Here is a 23,925-nt window from a genome sequence, read left to right as displayed (position 1 = left end):
TCGTTTCAGTCCGACAACTACGCCCTTGCCTTCGATTGGCGCGCACTGTTCGAGGAGTACAACACGGCAGACGGTGCTACTGACAGAAAGCTCATGATAACGTCTGCCTACACCGGTACCCTTGAAAGCACAATGAAATGGTTCGGTACAGCGAACCAGGTCGGTGCCCATATCGCGCAGAACTTTGGCCTATTGCGGGAAATCTCCAACGAATCCCGGGCGGAAGACTTCAAACTTATAATCGATGGATGGCTAAATGCGCTACCACCAACTGGTGTGGCAAATTGGGTGCTGAGTAATCCTGACTTTCGACGCGTGGCGTCCCGTTTTGGGCGGGAACGTGCCGCTGGATTGGCAATGCTATGCTTCACCCTCCCCGGGATGGTATTCGTGTACTATGTAAGTCTTTTCCAGGAAGCCACAACGAATATGATCCAAATTAAAGACTACTTTTACTAATTTCAGGGCGATGAAATCGGTATGGAAGATAACGAAGAGATTTCGTGGAATCAAACGCAAGATCCGCTCGGTTGCAGTACGAACGGAACGGTATTTCAGCGCTATTCGCGTGATCCCGCCCGGACACCGTTCCAGTGGGATGACAGCAACAAATGGGCAGGATTTTCGTCTGCATCCGCGGAGGTGAAAACCGAACCATGGCTCCCGGTGAACGGCAACTATGCTTTGCTCAATTTGGCACAGGCAAAATCGTCCAACCGGTCTATGTATCATCTGTACCGTGGGCTGATAAGATGGCACCAACAATCTGTCACACTGCGCTACGGATCCTACCAATCGTTCGTACTGCCGAACAATGTGTTTGCGGTGTTGCGTTCGCTGCTGGGCGAGAATGAATATGCCACGGTACTGAACGGTAATTCACACGCGGTAACATTCAATCTAAGTCTTGTGCATCGATATGCGACACGGGCAAAGGTAGCGTTTACGTCTCCCGAAGGAACTTACGAGGTGGATGAATGCATGAAGGATGTTACGAATATTGCACTCGGTGCATACGAAGCAGTTATTTTAGAACTTTCGTCAGGGACGACTTGGGTAAGAGTTTTAAATGTCCTAATGCTAGTAACGCTAAGTAGTTTGGCGGTAATTACTTAGAATATAGGCCAGCAGCGCTGTGTGCCGTTGAGGTCCACTAGATACTGGTAAACAATCTCTAACGAAGAAATATGTATTCCCTCTACCAGACACAAACGTAAAACAATGGCTAAATGTAGCATTTGAGTCATAAGTATGCGGTTCTGATCGGTGGATAGCAAAGCCGGATTTTGATAACGCGAATTTATAGGTCGTTTCCGAAATTCGTCCGATTGTCGATTGTCATGAGTCAAGGGAAAGTTCGTTGTACAAGATATCCGGCTCGAGGAATAAAGCGGACTGGCCTTGTTATATCAAACCCCTTAGGGGCATACGTGTTCGTAATATAGCAGTGTGTCGATGTTGATAACCTTCACATTGAGCCGTCCATCAATTGGTGCTACGGGAGCTACGAGATATTGGAATGGTGTTGTTGGCTTTGCTCTCTGGATGTATCCACGGTCATGGGAAACATTTGGCAAACTCAGTATCATATCTCGTACCGAAGCTAGAGTATTCCACTATTGGCCATTTTGTTATCAGCCTATCTTGTGGAAGATAACGCAGCGTCCCATTTGCTTGATGGAATGCAGAGTAGCCTATAAATTGTGTCTTCCACCTCGACTGACACGATTGCGTTTCGAACAGCGCAGCAGTGTTGACAGAGTGAGTTTTCAACCAGGATGCGGATCGCAGTGGGTGCACTATTACTGGTGACCGTTGGTTTGCTGGCCGCGGTCAGTGGCAAATCGTCGGTGATCTCTGGCAAACAGCACGGTGCCGAGATGGATTGGTGGGAATCGGGCGTGTTTTACCAAATATACCCACGATCATTCAAAGACAACGATGGTGATGGAGTAGGTGATCTGGCCGGTATAACGGAAAAGCTTGAACATCTGGCCGATCTAGGTGTGACCGGTGTGTGGCTCAGTCCTGTGTTCAAATCGCCCATGGCAGACTTTGGTTACGATATTGCCGACTTCCGTGATGTCGATCCAATTTTCGGCAGTATGGCTGATCTGGACAGAATGGTCCAGAAGGCAAAGCAGCTCGGCATTAAGGTGATTCTTGACTTTGTTCCAAACCATACGAGTGACGAGCATGAGTGGTTCGTTAAATCGGTTAACAACGAAGGAGACTACCGGGATTACTATGTTTGGCGCAATGCAGTGAACCAAGGCACTCCCAACAATTGGGTAAGTGATAAACGGACATCAAGTGCAAGTTTTTATGATGTTCCAAAGCTTATTTCGCTTGTTTTCTCCTGTGTTTCGATAGCAATCCGTCTTCCATACGCCTGCCTGGACACTGCTGCCTGGCCAAACGCAATATTATCTCCACCAGTTTGACAAGAAGCAACCGGATCTGAACTACCGCAACCCGAAAGTAAAGCAGGAAATGGCTGATATGGTGCGTTTTTGGTTGGACAAGGGCATTGATGGGTTCCGCATCGATGCAATCAACCACGCGTACGAGGATCCGCAGTTCCGCGACGAAAGGCTGATCGACCCGAAAGGAGAGTTGATCTGGGAGAACCTGGATCACGAGTACACGCAGAATTTGCCAGAGTGTTACGATCTCATCTACGACTGGCGCGATCTCTTCGACACGTATAAGGCTGCCGACAATGTGACGCGTCTCATGATGACGGAGGCGTATGCCGACATGGAACAGACCATGCTGTGGTATGGGAATGGAAATCGTAAGGGTTCCCATATTCCGTTTAACTTCGCCATGATTAACCGCTTGTCGTCAGACTCGCGAGCACGCGACTTTAAGGAGGTTATCGATGAGTGGCTTAATGCTATGCCGGCCGGCGCTCAAGCGAACTGGGTGCTGGGTAATCATGATCGCCCTCGCATTGCATCGCGCTTTGGACGTGACCGTGCATCTAGCTTGGCGGTGTTGGAAATGACACTGCCCGGTATTGCCGTCGTATACTACGGCGAGGAGATCGGTATGGAGGACAACCGTGACATTACGTTCGAGGAAACGCAAGATCCGCAAGCCGCCAACACGAACCCGGAGGTGTACCAACAGTTCACACGCGATCCTGTCCGCACACCGTTCCAGTGGGATGCTACACCGTATGCCGGATTTACGGCCGCAACGACTCAAAAAACTTGGCTACCGGTGCATCCAAATTTTAGGGAAGTTAATCTCGCGGCACAGAAGATGGCCACCGAGAGTATGTTTAAGCTGTACCAGAAATTGATCAAGCTGCGCAAGGAGCACGCGTTCATGCACGGCAAGTTCGAGTCGAAGGTGCTGCTGAACAATGTGTTTGGGTACACGCGCACGCTCGACGGCGAGCAATCGTACGCCGTGGTGGTCAACTTAAATGATAACGATGTGAACGTGAATCTGCAGGAGTTGCACGAAGATATTGATGCGGTCAAGGTGAAACTAACGTCGCTCGATGCCCACATGAAGGAGGGCGACGAGGTGACCGAGGTGTTCCACATCATTCTCGGCCGGTACGATGCGGTTGTGTTCGAGATTGCATCGTCAGCCAGCACGATCGGTCTGTCGATGGTTATGCTGCTGGTCGCATCGATCCTGCGAACACTCTTCTAAGTCTCGTCTCTTCTGTTGTGTCAACCTATCTGTAGTGTAATTGTAATTTATTCGATAAAGCAACCGGGCCACTCCGTGTTGGGCAAGATGTGTCGATGAATAAGCTTTTGTTCCCTTTTTGGTTTCGTACGATTGCGTTTTGATGAGGTTTCAGCGCGTTAATGAAGATATTACCGCTTGATTCGTTATCATCCGAAACCTACCCAAAGTCACGCGCCAACAAACCGTGGTGTACGTTGGAGTAGGTTGAAAATAGATTCGGCAGCATAGGGCGAAAACAGTCTCATATTTTACAACAATCCCTTATTGGACAGCTTGACAACCGATCAATCGGCAAACGACGTTCCGATATGACGGATTGGGTGCGGTGAGATAAGATTAATGCATCAATCGATAGTAGGCAATTCGGATTTGATGAAGGATGGCACACAGCCCTATTAGGTGTGCCATTCCGCTACGGATCGAACAGCATAAATAGGTAGAAGAACCGAAAGGTTGAAAACATTGGAACGCCTTTATCGGTCCGCTTATTTGTCGAGTCCGAAATTGGTAATGTTTTGCTTGTAAGATTAATTGGTAAGCATCTTTTTGTAAGATTAAATTGGTTGGAACAGATTAACAATACAGTGTACTTACGAAGTGCAGTGTTTCTGGGGGTATGTAGGGGTAATGTTTAATGCCAGATAGTTGAAGGTGATCATGTCGTGAAGCTTACCTGAAAGAAACAGTAAAGAGATAGAAAAGTTTTACTATCTGTTATCTGAGGTATGTTTGAGACATTGTGTAAAAGTGCATTTTAAATTAGTTTTCAGAATTGAAGGCTTTAGGAGACTTTCAGGGTGCTGGAATCTACAATTTGATCAACCGTAATTCTTGATAACACAACGTACTGTAACACATCTTCACTAACCTCAACCATAAACCTTCACTCAATGGACATGAACGACTTGAATAGCGTTTTATTATCACCTCCCTTGTTAGTGTGACTGATCGTTGGATCATAATATATACAGTGTGTTGCAATCGTCATGCCGTTATCGTAGCGACCCCGTGGGATAACGATCCTGATACGAATGCCGCCAGGTTTGTCGGGCATCTTCAAGATACGGTGATGTAATTCCCGTGCCGTCCAGTCGCGGAACGATTTAATGCATCAATTATTTCAATTGACCAGCGATAGGACGGCAACCTACCGAAGTTCAATTGATGGCAGAGCAGCACCCGCGGGAGTAGTACGCTCGCGACAGTGGTCAATGATGGGTGCACGCTGGTGTTTGGTGTTATTAGCGTTGGTGCTTGTTAGCGCCATACAGTCGCAGGAGAGCTCACCATCCGACAAAGAGTGGTGGGAAACGGCATTGTTCTACCAGATCTATCCACGATCGTTCTACGACACGAATGATGACGGTGTGGGAGATGTGAGAGGTGTAACGGCGAAGCTGCAGTACCTGAAGGATACGGGCATTGATGCGACGTGGTTGAGTCCAATCTTTAGCTCACCGCAGGAAGACTTCGGGTACGATGTGTCCGACTTTAAGCAGGTCGATCCGTTGTTCGGTACGAATGCTGATCTGGAGCAACTGTTTGCCGAAGCGAACAAGCTGGGAGTGAAGATTGTGCTGGACTTTGTGCCGAACCATACGAGCAATCAGCACCAGTGGTTCATCGATTCGGAGCGCGGTATTGCCCCGTACAGGGACTACTATGTGTGGCGCCCGGCAAGGATGGTGAATGGACAGCGTATGCCGCCAAACAATTGGGTATGAGAACGGGATTTTTGTTTGGGCACGATAATTGAGGTTAGGCAGAAGTAATCAGCTTCGGGGTTTTCGGTTTGCAGCAATCGGTATTCTACGGTTCTGCCTGGGAGTGGAGTGAAATGAGAGGCGAGTATTATCTGCACCAGTTCGCTAAAGGACAGCCGGATCTAAACTACCGCAATCCCGCGGTAATTGCCGAGTTTGATGAAGTGCTGCGCTATTGGATGCAGCGTGGAGCGGCCGGATTCCGAGTCGATGCCATCAACCATATGTTCGAACATCCGGACTTTATCGATGAGCCCATCAACAATCCGGAGGATCCGAACAGTTACGGATACACGCATCACATTTACACGAAGGATCTTCTGGAAACGTACGACGTAATCGCTCACTGGCGCTCGGTTTTGGATGACTTTTCGCGCCAACAGGGTGGTGATGCTGTGTGAGTAGGGAGTTGAATCGGGTGTATTCCATTTTCGGTACTGAATGTTCGATTATCTTGCAGCATTATGATGACGGAAGCGTACGCCAATCTGACGATGACCCTACGTTACTACGAGTCGGACGATGGTAGGCAGCAGCGGGCCCATTTCCCATTCAACTTTGTCATGATCGAAGAACTGGGCGCATGGTCAAACGCGAAGGACTTTAAGCGCGTTATCGACCGTTGGTTGGGCAATGTGCCGCGCGGTAAGGCTACCAACTGGGTGTTGGGCAACCATGATAAGCCGCGTGTTGCTAGCCGATACGGCGAGGAGCGTGTCGATGGAATGCAGTTGATGTTGCTGATGTTGCCCGGTGTGGCCGTAACGTACAATGGCGATGAGCTGGGTATGATCGACCATCGGGACATCTCGTACGAGGACACGCTCGATCCGCAGGGTTGTAATCTTGGTCCGAATGGGTACAGGGATGCTTCACGTGATCCTCAGCGTGTACCGTACCAGTGGGACGATTCGTATAATGCCGGGTTCTCGAAGGCACCCCGTACCTGGCTCCCGGTACATCCGTACTACCGGCAGACGAACCTGCTGAAGCAACAGGAGGCCGACTACAGCCACTACAAGTTCTATCTGGATGCAGTTGCAATGCGCAAGCATCGCATCTTCACACACGGCCACTTCAAATCGCACGCATTCGGTGACGGTGTGTTTGCGTTCGTGCGTTACCTGCGCGAATATGAGGACCGAATGGATGATCCCTACCGGGTGGTGCTGATTAATTTCTACGACCAACATATAACGATCGACGTAAACGACCTGTACGAAATCCGCAACCGCACGCAGGTGTATCTTGTCGGTACGGAATCGCGACACAAGGTCGGTCGTCTGCTGGATGCAAAGCAAGTCTCACTCGGACCATGGGACTCGATCGTGCTCGGTCCGGTATCGGGTGGAGTACGGGCTGTTCTTTCCCTTGGATTAGTCATCGTAGCGGTGGTAAAATCGCTCCTCTTCTAGACCTTTTTATCAATTTGTTTTCCTTTGTCACCGATTATAATGGCAGGGCAATAAATACCCTTACACGACACACAGCGTACATATTGTCGTTTTCGCGTGCAGGATTTGTATTGCGTTCGAAGATTAAGCCGTTTGGCTAAATACACACGTGCCAGTCTGGGATGACAATTCCTTTTTTTCCCGATTTGATTGCTGTGGCGTCATCGTAGCGCCGTATCGCAGCACTATGACGTGGCAAGTTTGGCTGGTGCCTGTTTACGTGTCTGTGCGCGTTAACGCAAGCAAAGAAAATTTTCTTGCAGGAACCATCATCATCGTTCTGCATGGGACCGGAAGAAAAAAATTGATGAAGGTTGAATTATTTGTAAACATTCGCGCTCCTCGTACGAAAGTGCTCTGGTGGGCAATACGGTGGATGATGTCTGGTTCAACAATGTAAAGAAAAAACCAATCCAGTAGAGCCTTCTTGAATGTCCCGCCACAATGATGACACTTCCAGGCGAGCTAAATTTAACTTGAAGTTGATTTATTGTCACATACGCGCCCGTATGGGAAGCTTTCTTGTGCGTCGCTTCGTCTTCGTATAACCTACGGGAAAGCTGGGCAACTGGGAAAATCGATTTTGTAGCACGGTTTTGGCCCTTTTCCATTGGACCAGTTCTAAGAAAGTGTAAGTGGGATATTTTTTTTTCAACTTAAAGCTGAAAATTTTCCTTCCAATCGAATCTTCAGTTGGCAAGATAATTTTTCCCTAGGGGTCGGCTAGAACATACATCCCTTGTGACCTTTCTTGAAAGATAATTCCGGGGAAAAATTCTTCTCCATCGTCGTTAAATATCATATTGTCCGGCAAGACTACTCGGATGGGCTCGGGATTCACTTATGCGATTTCTGTGGAATACCCTCGGAATAAGACGCCGCTAATATTATCAGCGTCACGTTATTATCATAGAAATTACTCTGATTAGGTTGAAGGTTTTGTTGTTATTTAGCAAGTGTTCTTTTTGACGCTTCCGAGATAAGATTACTGTTTGCTGGAGGTTGTCTGAGTACCTAGCGGAGTTCTTACAAATTAGTCACAGAACATGGATGTGACTTAAACATGTCCAGGCTGAGTTAGCTAGAACTTTTGTCATGTTAATGATGTATTGAAGAAACATTGAAGGACAATTAGCTGACTATATCGTAGGTGCATGACTCTACTACAGCTTGTGATTTGAAGTACTGGGAGCTTGATATTATTCAAAAGATAAACATACTTCTGGCAAGAGCTTAACCCGTGCAGACTGGTGTTACTAAGCGGTGTATCTCTGACGATACAATTTCACTGGTCAATCTGAGACCAAAATAGAAAAAAAACATGAATCATTTCCCAGATTTGATAAGCTTTATAAATATAGATTGTATTTATCGAGCTCAATATATAATATCATCCAATATCGTGTCTCTTCCCCGAACTAACATCGATTATCATCGGCTCATTGGAACTGAAATACTAATAAAACTTTCCGTAATTTGTTGCATTATTTACTACCCAGCAAATCATCAAACGACGCACACATTTTGGACCGTCCGATTGCCGTACTACCAGCATGGTGGTAATCAATCAATCGTACCGAAGACAAATATCACTTACCAATTACGTACGAGTACCCGTCGAGCGTCAGGACACACTTCCTGGTGGCGGTACCGGGTGGATAGCGAAGCGCCCGGGTGAGCAGATTCTTGCCAGTTTGGAAACGACCGGGCCCACCATCGAGGTGGCACTTGTGCACGGTCGTATCCTTACAGCAGTCCGGTACGCAGTCCACACAGTCACCGTAACACTCGTGGCACTTGGCAGGGCCACGTTCCAGCGCTTGTGCTAGCTGCTGAAGCTCTTCGTCGCTCGAGTTCGAATCACCCGCCATGATGTAGTATGTTCTCTTTGGTTTTTTTGTTTGTTTGACTGGAAGCTTCTCAATTAATTCGCCCAACCCGCAGCACACGGGAGCATTGGATGCATTGAAGGAACGATGTTGTATGTTGGTTTTCTTGTGGCGTTTTGTATTCAGAATTTACCAGTAACAGCGGTGCAATTTGCTCCCACGCATTACGTGTGTCGTAAATAAATCACAATTTTCCCCGTTTTAAATTATAGCCATCTAATCACATCACGTTCGAAATCACAATCAATCAAGCGCACTACCGAATCGAAATCACAATTTGTACAGTCTCTTTTCGTTGTCGGACGGACTACGTGCCGGGTGGGATAAAACGAACCAGGCAAGAAACAAAAATGTTGGGATGGAGCTTTTTCAAAGCTCTTTGTTTAGCTTCTAGTCACGACGAAATGCCTTATTTTCAGTTGTTTGACAATTTAATTCATTACTTTGAGTTTGTGTGTTTCATGACTTAGTAGCATACGCAGACACATTAAGCAGAGTTTACACGTTTCACATGCACCGAATTTCCGCGCGAGTTAAACGAACGAAAAACCGCTCCGTGGGACCGTTTCGATGGGATGAGTGGACAATTGATGAAGTGGACGAATGTTTTCCCTCGTTGTGCGATAAATGATGAGGTTTCCCTCGTTGTGCCAGCTGTCGATACACCCGTGGTAAAGATGACTAATGATGTCTGCATGCACGGTAACACTCTACCGTATGTGGAGCTTGATTTACTTAAACATTCACACACGATAAACGATCACTTTTTTTAAGCAATAGTGATGAAATGAACAGAACATTTGAATTTTCATTTGATTCGACAGGCAAATGAGAACACTCCAAACGCTTTGGTTGCGGTTAGCAAGATCACGAGGATGGGAAGTATCATTCTAGTTATCTTTTTTTCCTGTCTTTGATCTAGAGCTCATAATTTTTAAAATAAAACTATTTAAAACAAAGTTACCAAATGCTTTATATGCTTCCTGAACTTGGCACTTAATTCATTCAACCATGCTGCATGAGGTTGCACATCTTTCTAAAGAAAACCCTTTCACAAAACAAAAAAGAAACGAAATCAAAGCCTTCAAAAGACATCATGCCATCGGAAATGAAGTGCGCTGATGGTAAATTTTCCTGCTGATGAAAAGCATTAGCCTCGTGGCGAAAGGCAAACCGTACGGCACAAAAGCCCTGCGATTTGTCTTCGGTCGCAAGTCCCCGGGCCGGGCGTACGTACCGTTTCATCTTCCATCGCTTCGAGCGCTGTTGCTGTTGGGTGTCAAGTAAATTATTGCTCCTTCAACGAGGTTTGCGGTAAAATGGTAAATTTGTCCCACGAGTCTGAAGGATGATCGTACCATCGTAAGGGCAGCCCATCCTCCATGTAGGTACATAAGTGAAGATATTATTTTTCCGTTTATGTTTTGTTGCTTGCTCTTGCATTTTCTATTTTTTACATTTTTCTCTCCACCATGCCGAGCACCCTAACCACGCTTCGTTTGCTGTCGCAAGATTGTCTTCACGAGAACTTTTTTTTCTTAAAGCTTACTTTATTTTGCTCGTTTTTTGCACTGGTTGGAAGCGTAGCACGTTCGCGATCCGTACCGATCGTTAACCATTCCCCCCAGGAGGGGGCTAACAAAATGCCCAACACATGGGATTTGCTCGACCCGGCTGGTGAAAATTGAGACATAAACGCTTAATGGCAGATACTAGGACGCTTTTTTTTGTTGCTACTTCGGCTTAATGCTCAATTTTCTTCACGCCAAGGGAAAATTTGATTAGACTGAAAAAGAACGTACGTATTCACGCCCGCAATGTAGGGAAGTAACGTCTCTGGAGAAGCACTAAGAGTGGAGAAACATGTTCCGTTTGGGAATTGGGACATAGAATAGCGGTGCCTTGGTTGGGGTCCCTGGCGTCAGGGAAAGTATCGAAGACGGCTACATGGCGGCTTACTGCAATTCAATTTCTGAAATCATACTCCAAGACCCAACACAAGACTGCGAGGCTTTTCCCTAGTATGCGAAAGCTCGCAAAACTTCCACAAAAGAAATCAGTGAGTTTGCTTGTGTTTGTTTAGCTTGTAGGTTTGTACATGTGTGTGTACAATTGGAATGTTTAACATTTCTGGTTGTTTCTTATCTTTTTTTGCCTCACTGCTCTGGCAATGTTTTTTTTCCTGAGAACTTGATTTTCGAAACCAAGCTAATCGTTTACCAGGGCTTTGGGAGTGAATATGTATAAGGGCGTACAGCAAACTCGTATAAAGTATTTTGAAACTGAAAATCCACTTTTGTGACGCCTTTGGCGAGGCCAATGATATTTTTTTCATACATTCGTATTTCTGTGTGTAGGTTTCTCCAAACATAGGTGCGTGAGCTTTTTTTTCTCTCCCTCTCTCTAATATTTGCATGGCTGTAGCCGCTACTGATGAGATTTCCGTACGGACCGAAGTAAAAGCCCTCCGGGAAATGGGAAACAATTCGTAAAGCGGCTTATTCTTTACGGGACCCACCCAGAAATTATGTTTCGAACCAGTGAAAGCACAGAATGGTACAGAAAGGATCAACTTTCCGTCGCCCGAGCGAAAAGAACGGAAGAGGAAAGCGATCCTCGTGAATGAAGGCTGTCCAGCAATGAAAGGAACTAAAACCAAATCTCCATGCTAAACAGTGCCACCAGTTATGATTATGTGAAGTGGAAAAGATACTCTTCACAATAATACTGCAAATGGTTATTGCTTCGTTTCGCAAATGCCCTCAACCCGTGCCATGAAATGCGTATTGATCTTGCCCGTACCTTTTTGTGTGATTTTAATTGGACTTCATGGATGCTATAAACCTCGTTTACAAACGATCCTTCCGTGGTACCTTGAGATAATAAAATGGAACGTGACGTGAGTTGAAGGTGTACCGAGCAACAGTAAATTATTTTTCCTTTAAACCCTCTACCACCATTTACCACCTGCTAAGGCAGGTTCTCAGGCATCGTAGTATAAGTGAAAAGGTTAGGCAGGCATTAAATATCCTTGAAAATTGTCCTTATTTCACGGCCGTGCGATCCCCTTCACCCCCGCGTCGTCCAAAACAATGAGGACAAATGGGCAAACGTTACCTTAACACACCTTGGCGACCTACAAACGTTTGTGCAGAAAAGTCAAGAAGTCGCAAAAGGATCTGCTCTGGTGCACGTGTACACACGAAACAGACACGGCCGGGAATCTTCGTTTTGTGAAATTGTTCGCCCGTTATCGGGAACATTTCGTCGTATAATTTATTAATGCGCTCGTGCGATTCTCGGCGTGTCCAACAGTGTTTGTTGCGGGCCCGGGCGATTGATGGTGGATGGCGAAAATGGTCTGTGGAGACGGTGGATTCTGCTTGCCTGGCAACACTTTTCATTCTCGGGTTGGAACAGAGAAATACCGAATCAGCGTAACGCCCGGTACTCCTTCTTCTTCCAGCTTCATCCAATGGCGAGGGAAAAAGTTGGCATTCAAAGCTACTGAAGCTTTATGGTTCTAGTTGTGCGCTCGAGGATTCGTTTCATGTTGTTATCATGCTGCCATTTATCTGATGATGGGGTCGATGGGATCCGTTCACAGTGCTCGTTAGAAGCATATCCCCCAAAAAATGGGCTCCAATGGCAACGATCGGGTCGTTCGGTGGTAAAAATCATTGAGGAGAGTTCACCAGAATGAGTACCGTAATATTGAGCCCGGTTTAAGCTTTGCTTGCGCTTATCATTTTATAATTTGACCTTTAAACGCAAGGAGCTTTTGTTTCCAAACCTAGCAATGTCTTTATTTATATTTGAGGCAATTTTGAGACAAGTTAGAATGTAATCAGGTTAACATTCTCTTCAAAACCATCGTCTAAACAACTGTTATTTATTGTATTAATGAACAAAGCTATCTTCAACCTGTCATCTCTTTAATGAAACCACTCGAAAACACTGTCGATCAACTTGAGGTCGATAGAATTGCTTCGTCACAGTTAGACAACATGCTTACCACGGTCGTGAAGTTTTGTACGACGCTTTTAATGCGCACCAAACTCGCAGCATATTGCTGGCAAATAATATTTTGGTTTTTGGCAAACAACTTGGCCGCCAACTAGCAAAAAAAAAAACGGAACTGAGCGCACACAAATGGATCGTGTAGCATAAATAATTTGCATAATCATGACGATGAACCGGTGCCGGTGCCGTTTGGCTGTCGACTTCTGTGCATTCTGTGACGGAGAAGGTGCCATTATTTCGGTCACTTTCATACTTTCCTACACAAAGCGAAAGCTACTCGTTTTGTAAGGAAAGCGTTAAAGAGAGCGGTAATACCGTTCAGAACATCTTCCCAGCATTGGAAACACCAGCAACAAAATGGCTATCATGAAGAAAGGCAAAGGGGAAAAAAACACATGAGAAGCTTTCAGCAGAACCGCATGGAAAGCAGAAGCCGAAAAGCACAAAAGCGAGCAAAGCACTCTACTTAAAGGATCTTTTACGAGCGCTTTTACCAGTGCTGCAGCAGCAACGGGCATGAGAAAAATCGTTCCTATGCAAAAGGCACGAATCGAAGTGTGCTTTGAGGAAAAATCGTAGCAGTACTGTCGGATGCGGTTTGAGCGCGAGACAATGGTATGAAAAGGGCCCGAAATTTGAGGATGGCTTCGGGTGGGCGTGAATGTGGGATGTTGGCAATGTTAGATTGTAACAAAAGAGCAGCGAATACTCTCTTTTCGGGTCGTTGCGGTATCCTGGCTTGACATCGATATAAGCGAAATTCGAATATGCTGCGGCACGAAACCAGCATAAACTTAACCCAATCGAATGGGCAAAATAAAAGATTCCGATAATCTGGCAAAGCGTTATGTGGGAGGTTAGATAATGGGTAAAAAAAACAATAAGTTCAATGTTTTGGTAAAGGTCACAAAGCGTTTCAATGAGAACATTTTCAGGATGGAAATGTAAACATTTTCTCTATTTCCTCTCTTTTGGGATTGGTTTTGTTTTTCACTGTTTCATTTTTTAAGCCTGAAATATGTTATACATACTGTCAATTAATCTTCTTCAGCTATTTATTTTTGTGGTTTTTGTAATGGTTTTCTTTTACTTCTATTTGCATAAACATTGAGCTGACTTGCATGATTGAAACAATGTAAAAGTGAAGGACGGATTATATAACAACTTCAGCAAAAGCGTGTAAACAAAACTTTTATGTCGGGTCGGGTTTTATGTCGAATTGATCAACTTTATTTTTATGTCCTTAAGCTGTTTTTTACCGTTTTTAACGGAAACAAATCTTTTTTTAATCTGCTAGAGTTCAGGTTATTGACATCACTACTTGGTAAAATTGAGCCAGTTGGTAATTGTTATACTCCAACTAGGGCGACTCTTCCACCAGAAAGCAACTGTAATATCACTGCTTAGGGTTTTCTAACAATCTTGCTAGCGATTAATGGTAGACACGATGATAAAGCACATTAGAGCTTTGACATCATTTGTACACAAGACGAAAGAATCTGTTTTCGGTAGAGTTAGAGGAGAAACTCAAAATGATTATAGGAGATGAATGATTCAGGAAAATGTGTTCAAATTGAGGTCCAATAAAAAGCACTTTACTCCAAAAGTCGTAAAGAGAAATGACACTACATTTATTACTAAGCTGTCTATAGCTATCTATCAGAGATGTATAGAAAAGCTATCTATAAACGGATTTATTGTAAAATGTGCAACACGAATATAAAATTAACTCCATATGGCACTAAAGTTAGCAGCTTGTCCAAAGATCATACCGTACACTAAAACTTTTGAACTAAGAAAGAAGGTCCAAATACCCATGATCGCTTTCACTTACGAGCTGGTTGGTGAGCAAGTTTCCTAAACGACCCATTAGAAGTTGAACTTTGGCATCCTGTCATCACCATGGGCATCATATTTTTTCCTTCCATGCATCACGGACGGTCGAGAATGGTTGGGACACTAGCCCCTGCACACTATATTGATCATTGGGGATTTTAGACCAACTTTCTACCGAACTGGCCAACCAACGGACACAGTGTCAGAAAAGTCAACCGTTGGAAGAGCTAAAAGTGTACAGCATGGTAATTAGCGTCCCTTTTCCCCATTGCAACAAACTCGACCGACTTTGATGCGTAAATTGGAAGTGACGGAAGGAAAAAAGTTCCCTTTAGGGAGAAAAGTTTGTTTAAATTTATACAAAAAGTTCCACCTCGCTCGTTTGATGTCGGCTATCAATGTCTTCAGTGCGCTATAAAGCTCGCCATAACACACGCATCAAATTGGTTGCACTAATTTATGACAAGATGTGATTGTAAAAGGCTCATCGACTTGTCACTACAAACGTGCTCGTAACGTGTACATAAATGGGCAACCATCAAAACGAACCACTTACTATGCCACTCAAGGCGCCGACACTTACGCCGATCATTTCCTGTTGGTTTGTTTGTACTGGTGTGCCCATTTCTCGTTCCGTTTCTATACGGTTTGATTTCATCCCACGACCGTTACGAGTTCACCGTGTACAAGTGCTGGCAATAAAATAAACAAATTCGTCGTCCAAATCCTTCGCCGGGGTACAAACAGTGGAGCACTGTCCGTCCAACACACGTACAGCTACAGGACGCTAGCGCACGCGTGCAGTTTACGGCTCCATTCAACGCCCACGTGTGTTACGACTCTCTGGTGCCAGCTTACGTTTGTCTTACGTGGCTTTCGTAGTGATGCTTTCGGTTGCTGTTGGTCTTCTTCCATTGTAGGAGGACATTCCGTCGGCCCTATTTTGTGACGACATTTCAGGGTGTTCGGGTAGGAAGTCTAGTATTTCACTTTTTTATTTTCTGCAAGGTTTTCCTTCCTAGGTCATAAATATGTCATGGGTCGGTTGTTTCGCCCCGGGGACAAAACGACACAATGGCAGAGGCCCAACATTCTGACCAATCCGTTTGGTGCAAAAATGGCGTACAATATAATTTCTGACGAAAAAAAATGCTAGTCCAAAAAAAGGAGGTGACGAAAGGGTCGGCAAGCAATGCCGGTACTTTTTTCTGATGTTTTGGAAAATGGTCATGCCAAAAAGCTTTAAATCGTGTACAGAACGGTAGCTGTGCACCAGTAGTTTACGAGTTGATAAGGACGAAACAATTAGAAACAACCTAACCCGAAAGACAGTCTCTTGATCATTTTCTTCAAAGAGGAAAACTGCAAGAAGTTTCTCTGCAATCTAGTAGCTCGATTTAAAAAAGCTTCAACTTGATAAAGCTTTTCGTCATGGGTTGCTGCCAATCAGTTTCGATCTACCGTTTCAAGTGTGAGCACAAGTAAAACACTCGATCAAAATTTAGGTCAGGTATTGCGGTGGAAGCACAAACATGCTCGTAGCATCATGATTGACCCCTTGGACACTTAAGTGCTTTGAGAAGGGCCACCAGTAAGGTAGTGATTGGATTCCTTTTAAGAAAATCCAGAAGCACTTGGGTGTGTACCAGACCTTGAAAGTCCTCGGACAAGTGGTAGTACCTAGGCGCTCCGGGGTATGGTAACCAATTTACAGGCTCGTGTACAATATTCATCCTTCCTGGATATGGGTTGGGGTATACCTAGGAGAACAGGGCACCAATTTTATACTGCTCTTGCGGTGTATTGATTCAGAAAAGGTTTTCCCACAGGAAATGGCTAACATTAAAACGGATGGGTATCGAGGGATTTACAAAACTAAAGTGTTGACGTAGTTACCTTCGTGTTTCGGATCGCTGACAGAACGTTGAAATGTACACCATCAGATCTCAAGGGTGTTGTGTTAAGCGGGGTTGGTAACTTGATAAATCTTGACGGATTACATTAAGTTGTATTTTTGAGTCGAAAAATAGAAGTCAACCGGATATTCAAAGGGCCTCGAATTCTCTGCAAATAGCAAACCCATAAAACCCAGAAAAACGTTCAAACCGTCGTGAAGTTAATCGTCCGAACGTTTATAGATGATACTCGGGGGAAATCTTAACTAGACATTCTCTGAGTAAACTAAGTCAAGATGCACCTTCAGTGCCCACACTGGCACCGTTTTATGACTCCGAATACCGAACGTGCGGACCGGATCGTTGGTCATGCATTAATCATCAGGTGGAAAGCACTTTTGTTGCAACTCCTATCACCTGAGGCGTACTGCATGGTCGGACAGTCTTTTCACTGCAAGCAAACTGCAGTTTCTCATTCCACACTGGAAACTCCCAGTGCACTGGACAACGGGTACCGCCCGATACCATCGCTTGCAGCCGAACAGCTAAAGCTAGCACACCGGGAACGTAGCTGGATGATCGCCTTTGGCCTCATCATTGCAAAATACAGCCGATGCGGGCATTGGGTGATGCGGTGCATTGGAACGGTGGTCCGGTAATTGGTTTGTAATTGTACGGGAAAGCAATGGACTTTCTTGTGCGACTGACGGCTTCGGGTCATCAATAATTCATCTTCAACCGTCGGTCCAACGTTGGGTGGTTTGGGGTGCGAGGATGAGAAAACTGCATCGCTAGTTGTGGTGATCTTTTATCCCACCCATTGGCCCATCGTGTGTTTAACGGGCTAGTGACATAGTTGGTGTGTGTGTGCGCGATGGCCAATTCGATTTCTAGGTTAATCGAGCAATTAATTAATTGATTACGATCTCCATCGCGCTCGCGAAGGTGCTGAATCTCCGGTGCGATAGGAGGGGCGCATAACGAAAAGGGTTCTTCGGAATCGAAGCATTACCATAGCGGGTGGCCTGGTGGCCAAATGCTGCGAGCTAGAGAAACAAAAGCACGGCTTTTTTTGCAACTACGTAAATGGTGAAAGAAATATTTCCCGATGGGTGAAAATGAATCATGAAGATATCGTACCGGTGCCGGTGGTGTTTTAATTGTGAATCATGATAGTGCCACATCGAAAGACGAAAATAGGGAACCGGGAACGCTGAGAACGGGCACCTTACCACCAGCGTCATATCTCTCGCATTCGATTGTTCAATTATCTACCCCGTTTTCGATTTTTCACGTTTCTTGCACACCAATTCTCTCACACAAACACAGGGGGGTGAGATAAATTCCTATAACGGCGACCAATGTACGTGCCATCCCGTCGCAGTTTATCAGCGCAATTCATTTTTTCCAACTCTCCTGCACAATGCGCGCCCATCATGAACGGGTGAGCTTGCATGGGAAATGGTAGATGTGGTCATAAAAACAATCATCAACCATTATTATCATCGCCATCATGAAGAATCGATGTTTATAGTGGAGCTGTTGTCTTGCCCTCTTTCAGTAAAGCGCGCGAATAGAAACCTTTTCGTGGGGTCGCTACGTCCCACATAAAGAAGAATTTCCCGCTTCTTTTTTGGTATACTCCATAATGCACGAACAGCTCTTTCCAGATGTCGGCGGGAAGTTTTTTTTTGCCACAGAGAAGTGCGCAAAGTTCGCGAATGTGTCATCACGACCATCATTTTCGGGCTGTGTGAGACTCGAGTAAGGATAATTTTGCCCTGCTGCTGCTGCTTCAGTTTTTGGAGGGAAAGTTTGACCGGAACAGTCCATAATCTTAACCACTTGATTTGACCGCGAAAAGTTTTGATCTTGAGGCATCATAAAACCGACGGGTTGATCGTGTGGCCGTGTTTTATGTTTTAGTGTGCTTGTCGCTCGGGTTTTTTTCCCAAGATGCTCCAATTTTATTAGCTTTTTATGTTTTGGGGATGAGTTGTCATACAAGTTGCTAAAGGTGACCCATTTCGAAGTTGTGAACAATGTGTTCAATGCATCTATATCTTTGGATGATCTCTTCGCTTCTCAACAAAGTATTTAAGATGTACATTACGGTTACATTTTAAACAATTTGATGCGGCAAGATATCATCAGCAGATTTGTTTCATTTATTACCAACCAAGTTCTATTAAAAATGTCAATTTTGAAAGAGAATTCTCGTGCAATTGCCGGAGATGGAATTGTAAAAGAACTATTGTGGAACATCAATATTTGACAACTGGAATCGAATCATAAGTTCCGCGCTTCTCACTATATGGCCGATCGATTTCTTCTCTTATGCTCCAACAGTAAAACAATATCATCTGACGCCATAAAGAGCGGTTCAATTTAGCATGCCGTCAACTGGCTATCTTATCGGCAAGCTTCGTAATCTCACACACACACCGGTTACGCCGACGATCCTTGGATTGATGTGGAAGTAACAGAAGTTTAATAATGTCGTTATCATTATCATCAGCCGTTCGGTAGAGCGAAAAAAAAACCGACAAGAAATAATGCGGGCCTTTGTCAGAAACCGGACTGTGCCACCCATCTATCAGTGTCAGTGCAACTACCGTACTGTGTGGTACGATACGAAACAGAGATGATGGTTTTCCGACCATTATTGGTAACTGTTGGATTGGTAGTGGTTTTGGTGTGTGGTTTACAGGCGGCTGACGACAAGGATTGGTACCAGCATGCCACGTTCTATCAGATTTATCCACGCTCGTTTCAAGATAGTAACGGCGATGGTATAGGAGATCTCAAAGGTATCACCTCGAGGATGGCTTATCTTGCCGGGCTGGGCATCGATGCGACCTGGCTCAGTCCACCGTTCGTGTCACCTTTGGCAGATTTTGGGTACGATGTGGCCGATTTCTACAATATCCAACCTGAGTACGGTACGATGGCCGATATGGAGGAGTTGGTCGCCGAAGCGCACCGTCATGGAATCAAGCTGATGTTGGACTTTATTCCGAACCATAGCAGCGACGAGCATGATTGGTTCGTACAGTCGGCCACCGGGAATGCCAAGTACCGTGACTACTACATCTGGCGCCCTGGAAAGGTGAATAGTGTCACGGGAGCGCTAGAACCTCCGAACAACTGGATATCGGTGTTTGGTGGACCGGCCTGGACGTACGATACGCGTCGCGGCGAGTATTACTTGCATCAGTTCACGAAGAAGCAGCCTGATCTTAACTACCGCAATCCGATCGTGGTGCAGGAAATGACGGACATGCTAACGTTCTGGTTGGAGAAGGGAGTCGATGGGTTCCGGCTCGATGCAATCAATCATATGTTCGAGGATCCGCAGCTAAGGGATGAGCCGCCCGGTTGGGGAGCTCCCGGGTCGTACGATGAGCTGGATCATATCTACACTAAAGATAACCCAGACACGTACGGTGTCGTGTACAGTTGGCGGCAGTTGTGTGAAGACTACGGCCGGAGGTTTGATAAAACGATCATTATTATGACCGAGGCGTATGCTTCGATAGAGAATACGATGCTGTACTATGAGGATGCAACCGGTACGCGGCAAGGTGCCCATATGCCCTTCAACTTCCAGCTGATCTACGACTTCAGAAACGATCAGAACGCGATCGGATTGAAACAATCGATCGACTTCTGGATGAACCACATGCCTGCCCGTCATACACCGAGCTGGGTGGCGGGATCACACGATCACTCTCGTGTGGCTACTCGAGTTGGATTGGAGTATGTTGATCAGGTGCTTACACTATTGCACACGTTACCGGGCACAAGCATCACGTACTACGTAAGAAAATATCGCCAAGTCATCTCAGTGATTGGAGCCATCATAACTTAGACGGTTATTTTTTCTAGGGCGAAGAGATCGGTATGTTTGATTTTAAGGAAGCTGAAACGTACGATAATCGCGATCCAAATCGTACACCGATGCAGTGGGACAATACGATATCGGCTGGGTTCAGCACAAACCGTACCACCTGGCTACGGATGCATCCCGACTATCCGACGCGCAACGTAATGATGCAGGAGGCGGCCGAGAAGAGTACGCTGAAACATTTCCGCAAGCTTACGGCCCTCAGGCGCCACCCTTCGCTCGTGCACGGTGAGTTTATACACCGCACGGTTGGCTCGGATGTGTACGCATTTAGCCGAGAGCTTCACGGGGAGGATACACTAGTCACCGTGCTTAACATGGCCGCCAGTAACCGTACGGTCGATTTGGGAGACTTTGTCAACCTGCCGCACCGGATGAAGGTGGAAATAGCACAACCGGACTCGAACTTCAAAGCAGGGTAGGTGTGAAGGGTTGGTGCATTAAATAATAGTAGCACCATTTTAATTGGGATTTAATTTTATTTCAGGGATGAAGTTGATATTCACCAAGTGACACTGCTGAAGCACGATTCTGTGGTACTGAGAGCTGTTGCTTCTGCAGCGGCTGGTATTAAGCTATCGCTGATGGTTATGCTGTTGGCAGCTGTTAAGCACTTGTTTTAGGGACAGTTTTGTTATAAAACAATTTGTAAACGCGGGCAATAAACGTATCATGTAGTTAATTTGTACGATTAGTTTTAGCATATCTACAGCATACCTTTCTCCGTGTGGAAAACAATTAACGAAGCGCAAAAGGCATCCATTCGGGCTGTTAAGGTACACACCCGTAAACGCTAACACGGCATAACCTATTCCAAACAACGAACTATAATTGAAAACAGTTCTGGCGGCAGTGCTTATTTAAACTTTACCAATTGGAGCGACACTTTGGCGTGACGAAACCATCTACCCATGCAAATTACGGGGGTTTGCGCCACCGGTGCAGTATGCAGCAAACCGTTTAGCCCGGTGTTTGTGTGCAAAGTGGCGGTGCTACACATTCCGTGTCCCGGGGTTTTCGCGAAGAAATTCGCGTGTTGTCGCGCGTAATTAATTGTTTCCGGCAGACTCGTTCGGACAGTCTGGCCCGGGTTTGGCTGGTGCTTAAAAAAATGCATTGCTCCCCAAGCTGAAGAAAGGCCTGGAGAGTGTTGTTGAGGAGACACGGGAGACAAGCAAACCCCTTTCGGTGATGGAGAGTGCAATCTGTGTTAGCCAACTGCAGCACTGACAGTCGCCGGAAGAACAAGATTGAGTATGAGAAAGTGAAACGTGAGAGGGTCGGTTAGCGCGGTGTTATGAGAGTAATTACAACGATGTCTATCCCAGGGGGGGTTGTGAATAAGCTTGGGGAAGGCAAGCACAAGCAGAGGAGAATTGGTTGGCCGTTTTCTGAAAAGTAGCTTCCCGGGGTCTACTTGTACTTGACCGTCGAGGTCGAGTCTGAACCGGTCGAGTCTCGGGTTTTGGCACAGCTGGACGACGGGACGCGTTACACGTTCGTCCAACTTGTGCCAGAGCACTCGGAAGCGAACGGTGCAATATGTATGAACCTAAATCATTGTTCGCCTGATATGATGGATCATTCTGGTGGAGAGGGATTTGAAGTTTAAGATCGTTTTCTTAATCCATGGCCTGAAGTCTGAAGACGAAGTTTGGTGTTTTGCTTGAGTTTGAGCAACGGTTTTGTGAACATCTTCCCAGCAATAGGGAGAAAAGGAGAGACGAAGAGTTTGTGGAACATAATCCACGTCTGCGATACTAAATCTGGATCAAGAGATGTACCGGGAAATGGGTTAGGGGTTTTTCGTTGGGTAAAACTAGTTTGAAGCGCAAGAAAATGTAAAAGCTAATTCCTGGGGTCTTATGTTGTCAAACACTCAGCGCAGGTGAAGTGTAATTTATGACAAGGGGGTAAAAAGAGAAAATTGAGCTTTTATTATGAAGAAGAAAGTTTTTACTCCAAAATGTATGAGTAGGGTTTGCGTTTATTGATTTTTTAAGAGCACAAAAAATTGTGGTTGATTTATAGCTTTATTATTGAAATAAATAAAGCTTAATTCTCTTTAATTGGAATAAAGTTTCGCTAATAAAAGGTAAACTCAGGATACTTTTTTTATAACCAGGATCGGATAAATTTCACCGGTGACCGGAGAAGGACAATCAGAAAGTGGAATAAAGCAATTATTAGAAGGTTTCAGTTTCAATTTTACTAACAACTCAATGGCCAAACACAAGCAAAACGATAACGATACGAAGTACTCGATTGGGCACGTGAAAAAAAAAACACACTATAACCATTTTGGACCGGTTTTCTGTGACGAGAAAATCGTATGGAAGCAATAAAACGCTGCAAGAATAACAATAAACGAAGAAAATGACCGATACCGACGGCCTGGACAAGCCGTATAGACGGTGTAGAACCTCGTAGACACATTCCCAACTTCCTGTCCGAATGCTTTTAAGCGTTGACCACTCTCGGGAGATGTTTTTATTTCTCGCCCCTCCCTCCCAGGCCGCTCGCCCTTCCATGTCACAGATCTCAGGCAACCCATCTCCCTGCTCCCAGGCGTCAACGGTTCGGGTCGGTGAGACTTTGTTTATTTGTTGTCTGTTTGTTTTTATTGTAGCTTTTCCCCGGTTGCGTTGGTTTCAAAAGCATTGGGACAACACTCACAACAACGCATTCCGTACGAGTGTGGCGATTGAATGAACCGAACCGGAACGGTTACAGGAAAGGATCGCCATCGTTCCTGCTTTCCTGCACGCTTCCGACACTTTTGTTCTCGAGTGCTCGATTTTCCGGATAGTTCGGGAGGAGTGGGAGCGTTGGGTGTGTGTGGAAGTTTTGTTCGAGCCGGCCTTTATCGCGTTCTTGGCGAAACTGAAACGATTTTGCTTTGAATGTTTGAAAGCACGATGATGGACTGGTTGGTCCATTTCCGGCACGAGGAAAATGATTGTTTGTCACTGGGGCGGAAGCAAAAGAAATACAGCAAGGATCGCCATCGCGCCGAGAAAAAAGGAGGAAAAACATGAACGCAAATCGCATCACGATTTATGTGCACATGTCGGTCCGTTTTTGGAGGTCACTTCGACAAACGGACGCAGTGGAAAAAGGATGTTTGCCACCAGGCCAAACCCGAGGACGAAAAAGGCTGTAATCGGGCCAGCAATTTATCACAAATACCTAGCGAGCAATTCATCGCGTGGAGACGGAAAGTCTGCGAAACACGTGTTCCGATTAAAGGGTGTGCGGCTGTGTAGCTGTGTTGGGAAAACCGCGTGGCAACGTAAATAGGGAAAATAGTTTTGCTGAAACTGATAACGAGGTTACAAGCAACGTGCCCTGTACTGCGAACACAAACACCCGCAGACGCAGACAATGTGCGCCCCAGCTAGGAGGTGGTTGTGTATAAAGTACGGCACGGGAACTGCAGTTGCT

The 23,925-nt window shown here is 45.6% G+C and overlaps 4 protein-coding genes across 4 annotated transcripts in view; 3 read left to right on the top strand and 1 right to left on the bottom strand.

The window, feature by feature from the left end:
• The window catches only part of LOC128712512 (dual specificity calcium/calmodulin-dependent 3',5'-cyclic nucleotide phosphodiesterase 1-like), a 116,803-nt gene that overhangs the window by 57,390 nt on the left and 35,488 nt on the right, over nucleotides 1-23,925 (bottom strand). The gene's annotated exons all lie outside the window — the stretch shown is intronic.
• On the top strand, nucleotides 1,779-3,672 carry LOC128711315 (maltase 2-like). Its single transcript, XM_053806183.1, has 2 exons — nucleotides 1,779-2,291; nucleotides 2,374-3,672. Exons 1-2 carry the CDS (start codon nucleotides 1,779-1,781, stop codon nucleotides 3,670-3,672), a joined length of 1,812 nt encoding a protein of 603 aa, XP_053662158.1.
• LOC128711317 (maltase 2-like) lies at nucleotides 4,929-6,892 on the top strand. Its single transcript, XM_053806185.1, has 3 exons — nucleotides 4,929-5,432; nucleotides 5,513-5,874; nucleotides 5,938-6,892. Exons 1-3 carry the CDS (start codon nucleotides 4,929-4,931, stop codon nucleotides 6,890-6,892), a joined length of 1,821 nt encoding a protein of 606 aa, XP_053662160.1.
• LOC128711314 (alpha-glucosidase-like) lies at nucleotides 19,130-21,104 on the top strand. The gene is given in 4 exon segments (XM_053806182.1): nucleotides 19,130-19,214; nucleotides 19,217-20,394; nucleotides 20,463-20,899; nucleotides 20,969-21,104. Coding segments are annotated over 4 exon segments (1,836 nt in total).

Source organism: Anopheles marshallii, chromosome 3, assembly GCF_943734725.1.
Source record: "Anopheles marshallii chromosome 3, idAnoMarsDA_429_01, whole genome shotgun sequence".
Classification (NCBI taxonomy): Eukaryota; Metazoa; Arthropoda; class Insecta; order Diptera; family Culicidae; genus Anopheles; species Anopheles marshallii.
This window is presented reverse-complemented; position numbering and strand designations above follow the sequence as displayed.

Coding starts and splice junctions, on each gene's coding strand:
- LOC128711315 (XM_053806183.1), top strand. CDS start 1,779: ATGCGGATCGCAGTGGGTGCACTATTACTGGTGACCGTTGGTTTGCTG. Junction 2,292..2,373: donor AAGGCACTCCCAACAATTGG/GTAAGTGATAAA, acceptor GTGTTTCGATAG/CAATCCGTCTTCCATACGCC.
- LOC128711317 (XM_053806185.1), top strand. CDS start 4,929: ATGGGTGCACGCTGGTGTTTGGTGTTATTAGCGTTGGTGCTTGTTAGC. Junction 5,433..5,512: donor GTATGCCGCCAAACAATTGG/GTATGAGAACGG, acceptor TTCGGTTTGCAG/CAATCGGTATTCTACGGTTC. Junction 5,875..5,937: donor CAACAGGGTGGTGATGCTGT/GTGAGTAGGGAG, acceptor ATTATCTTGCAG/CATTATGATGACGGAAGCGT.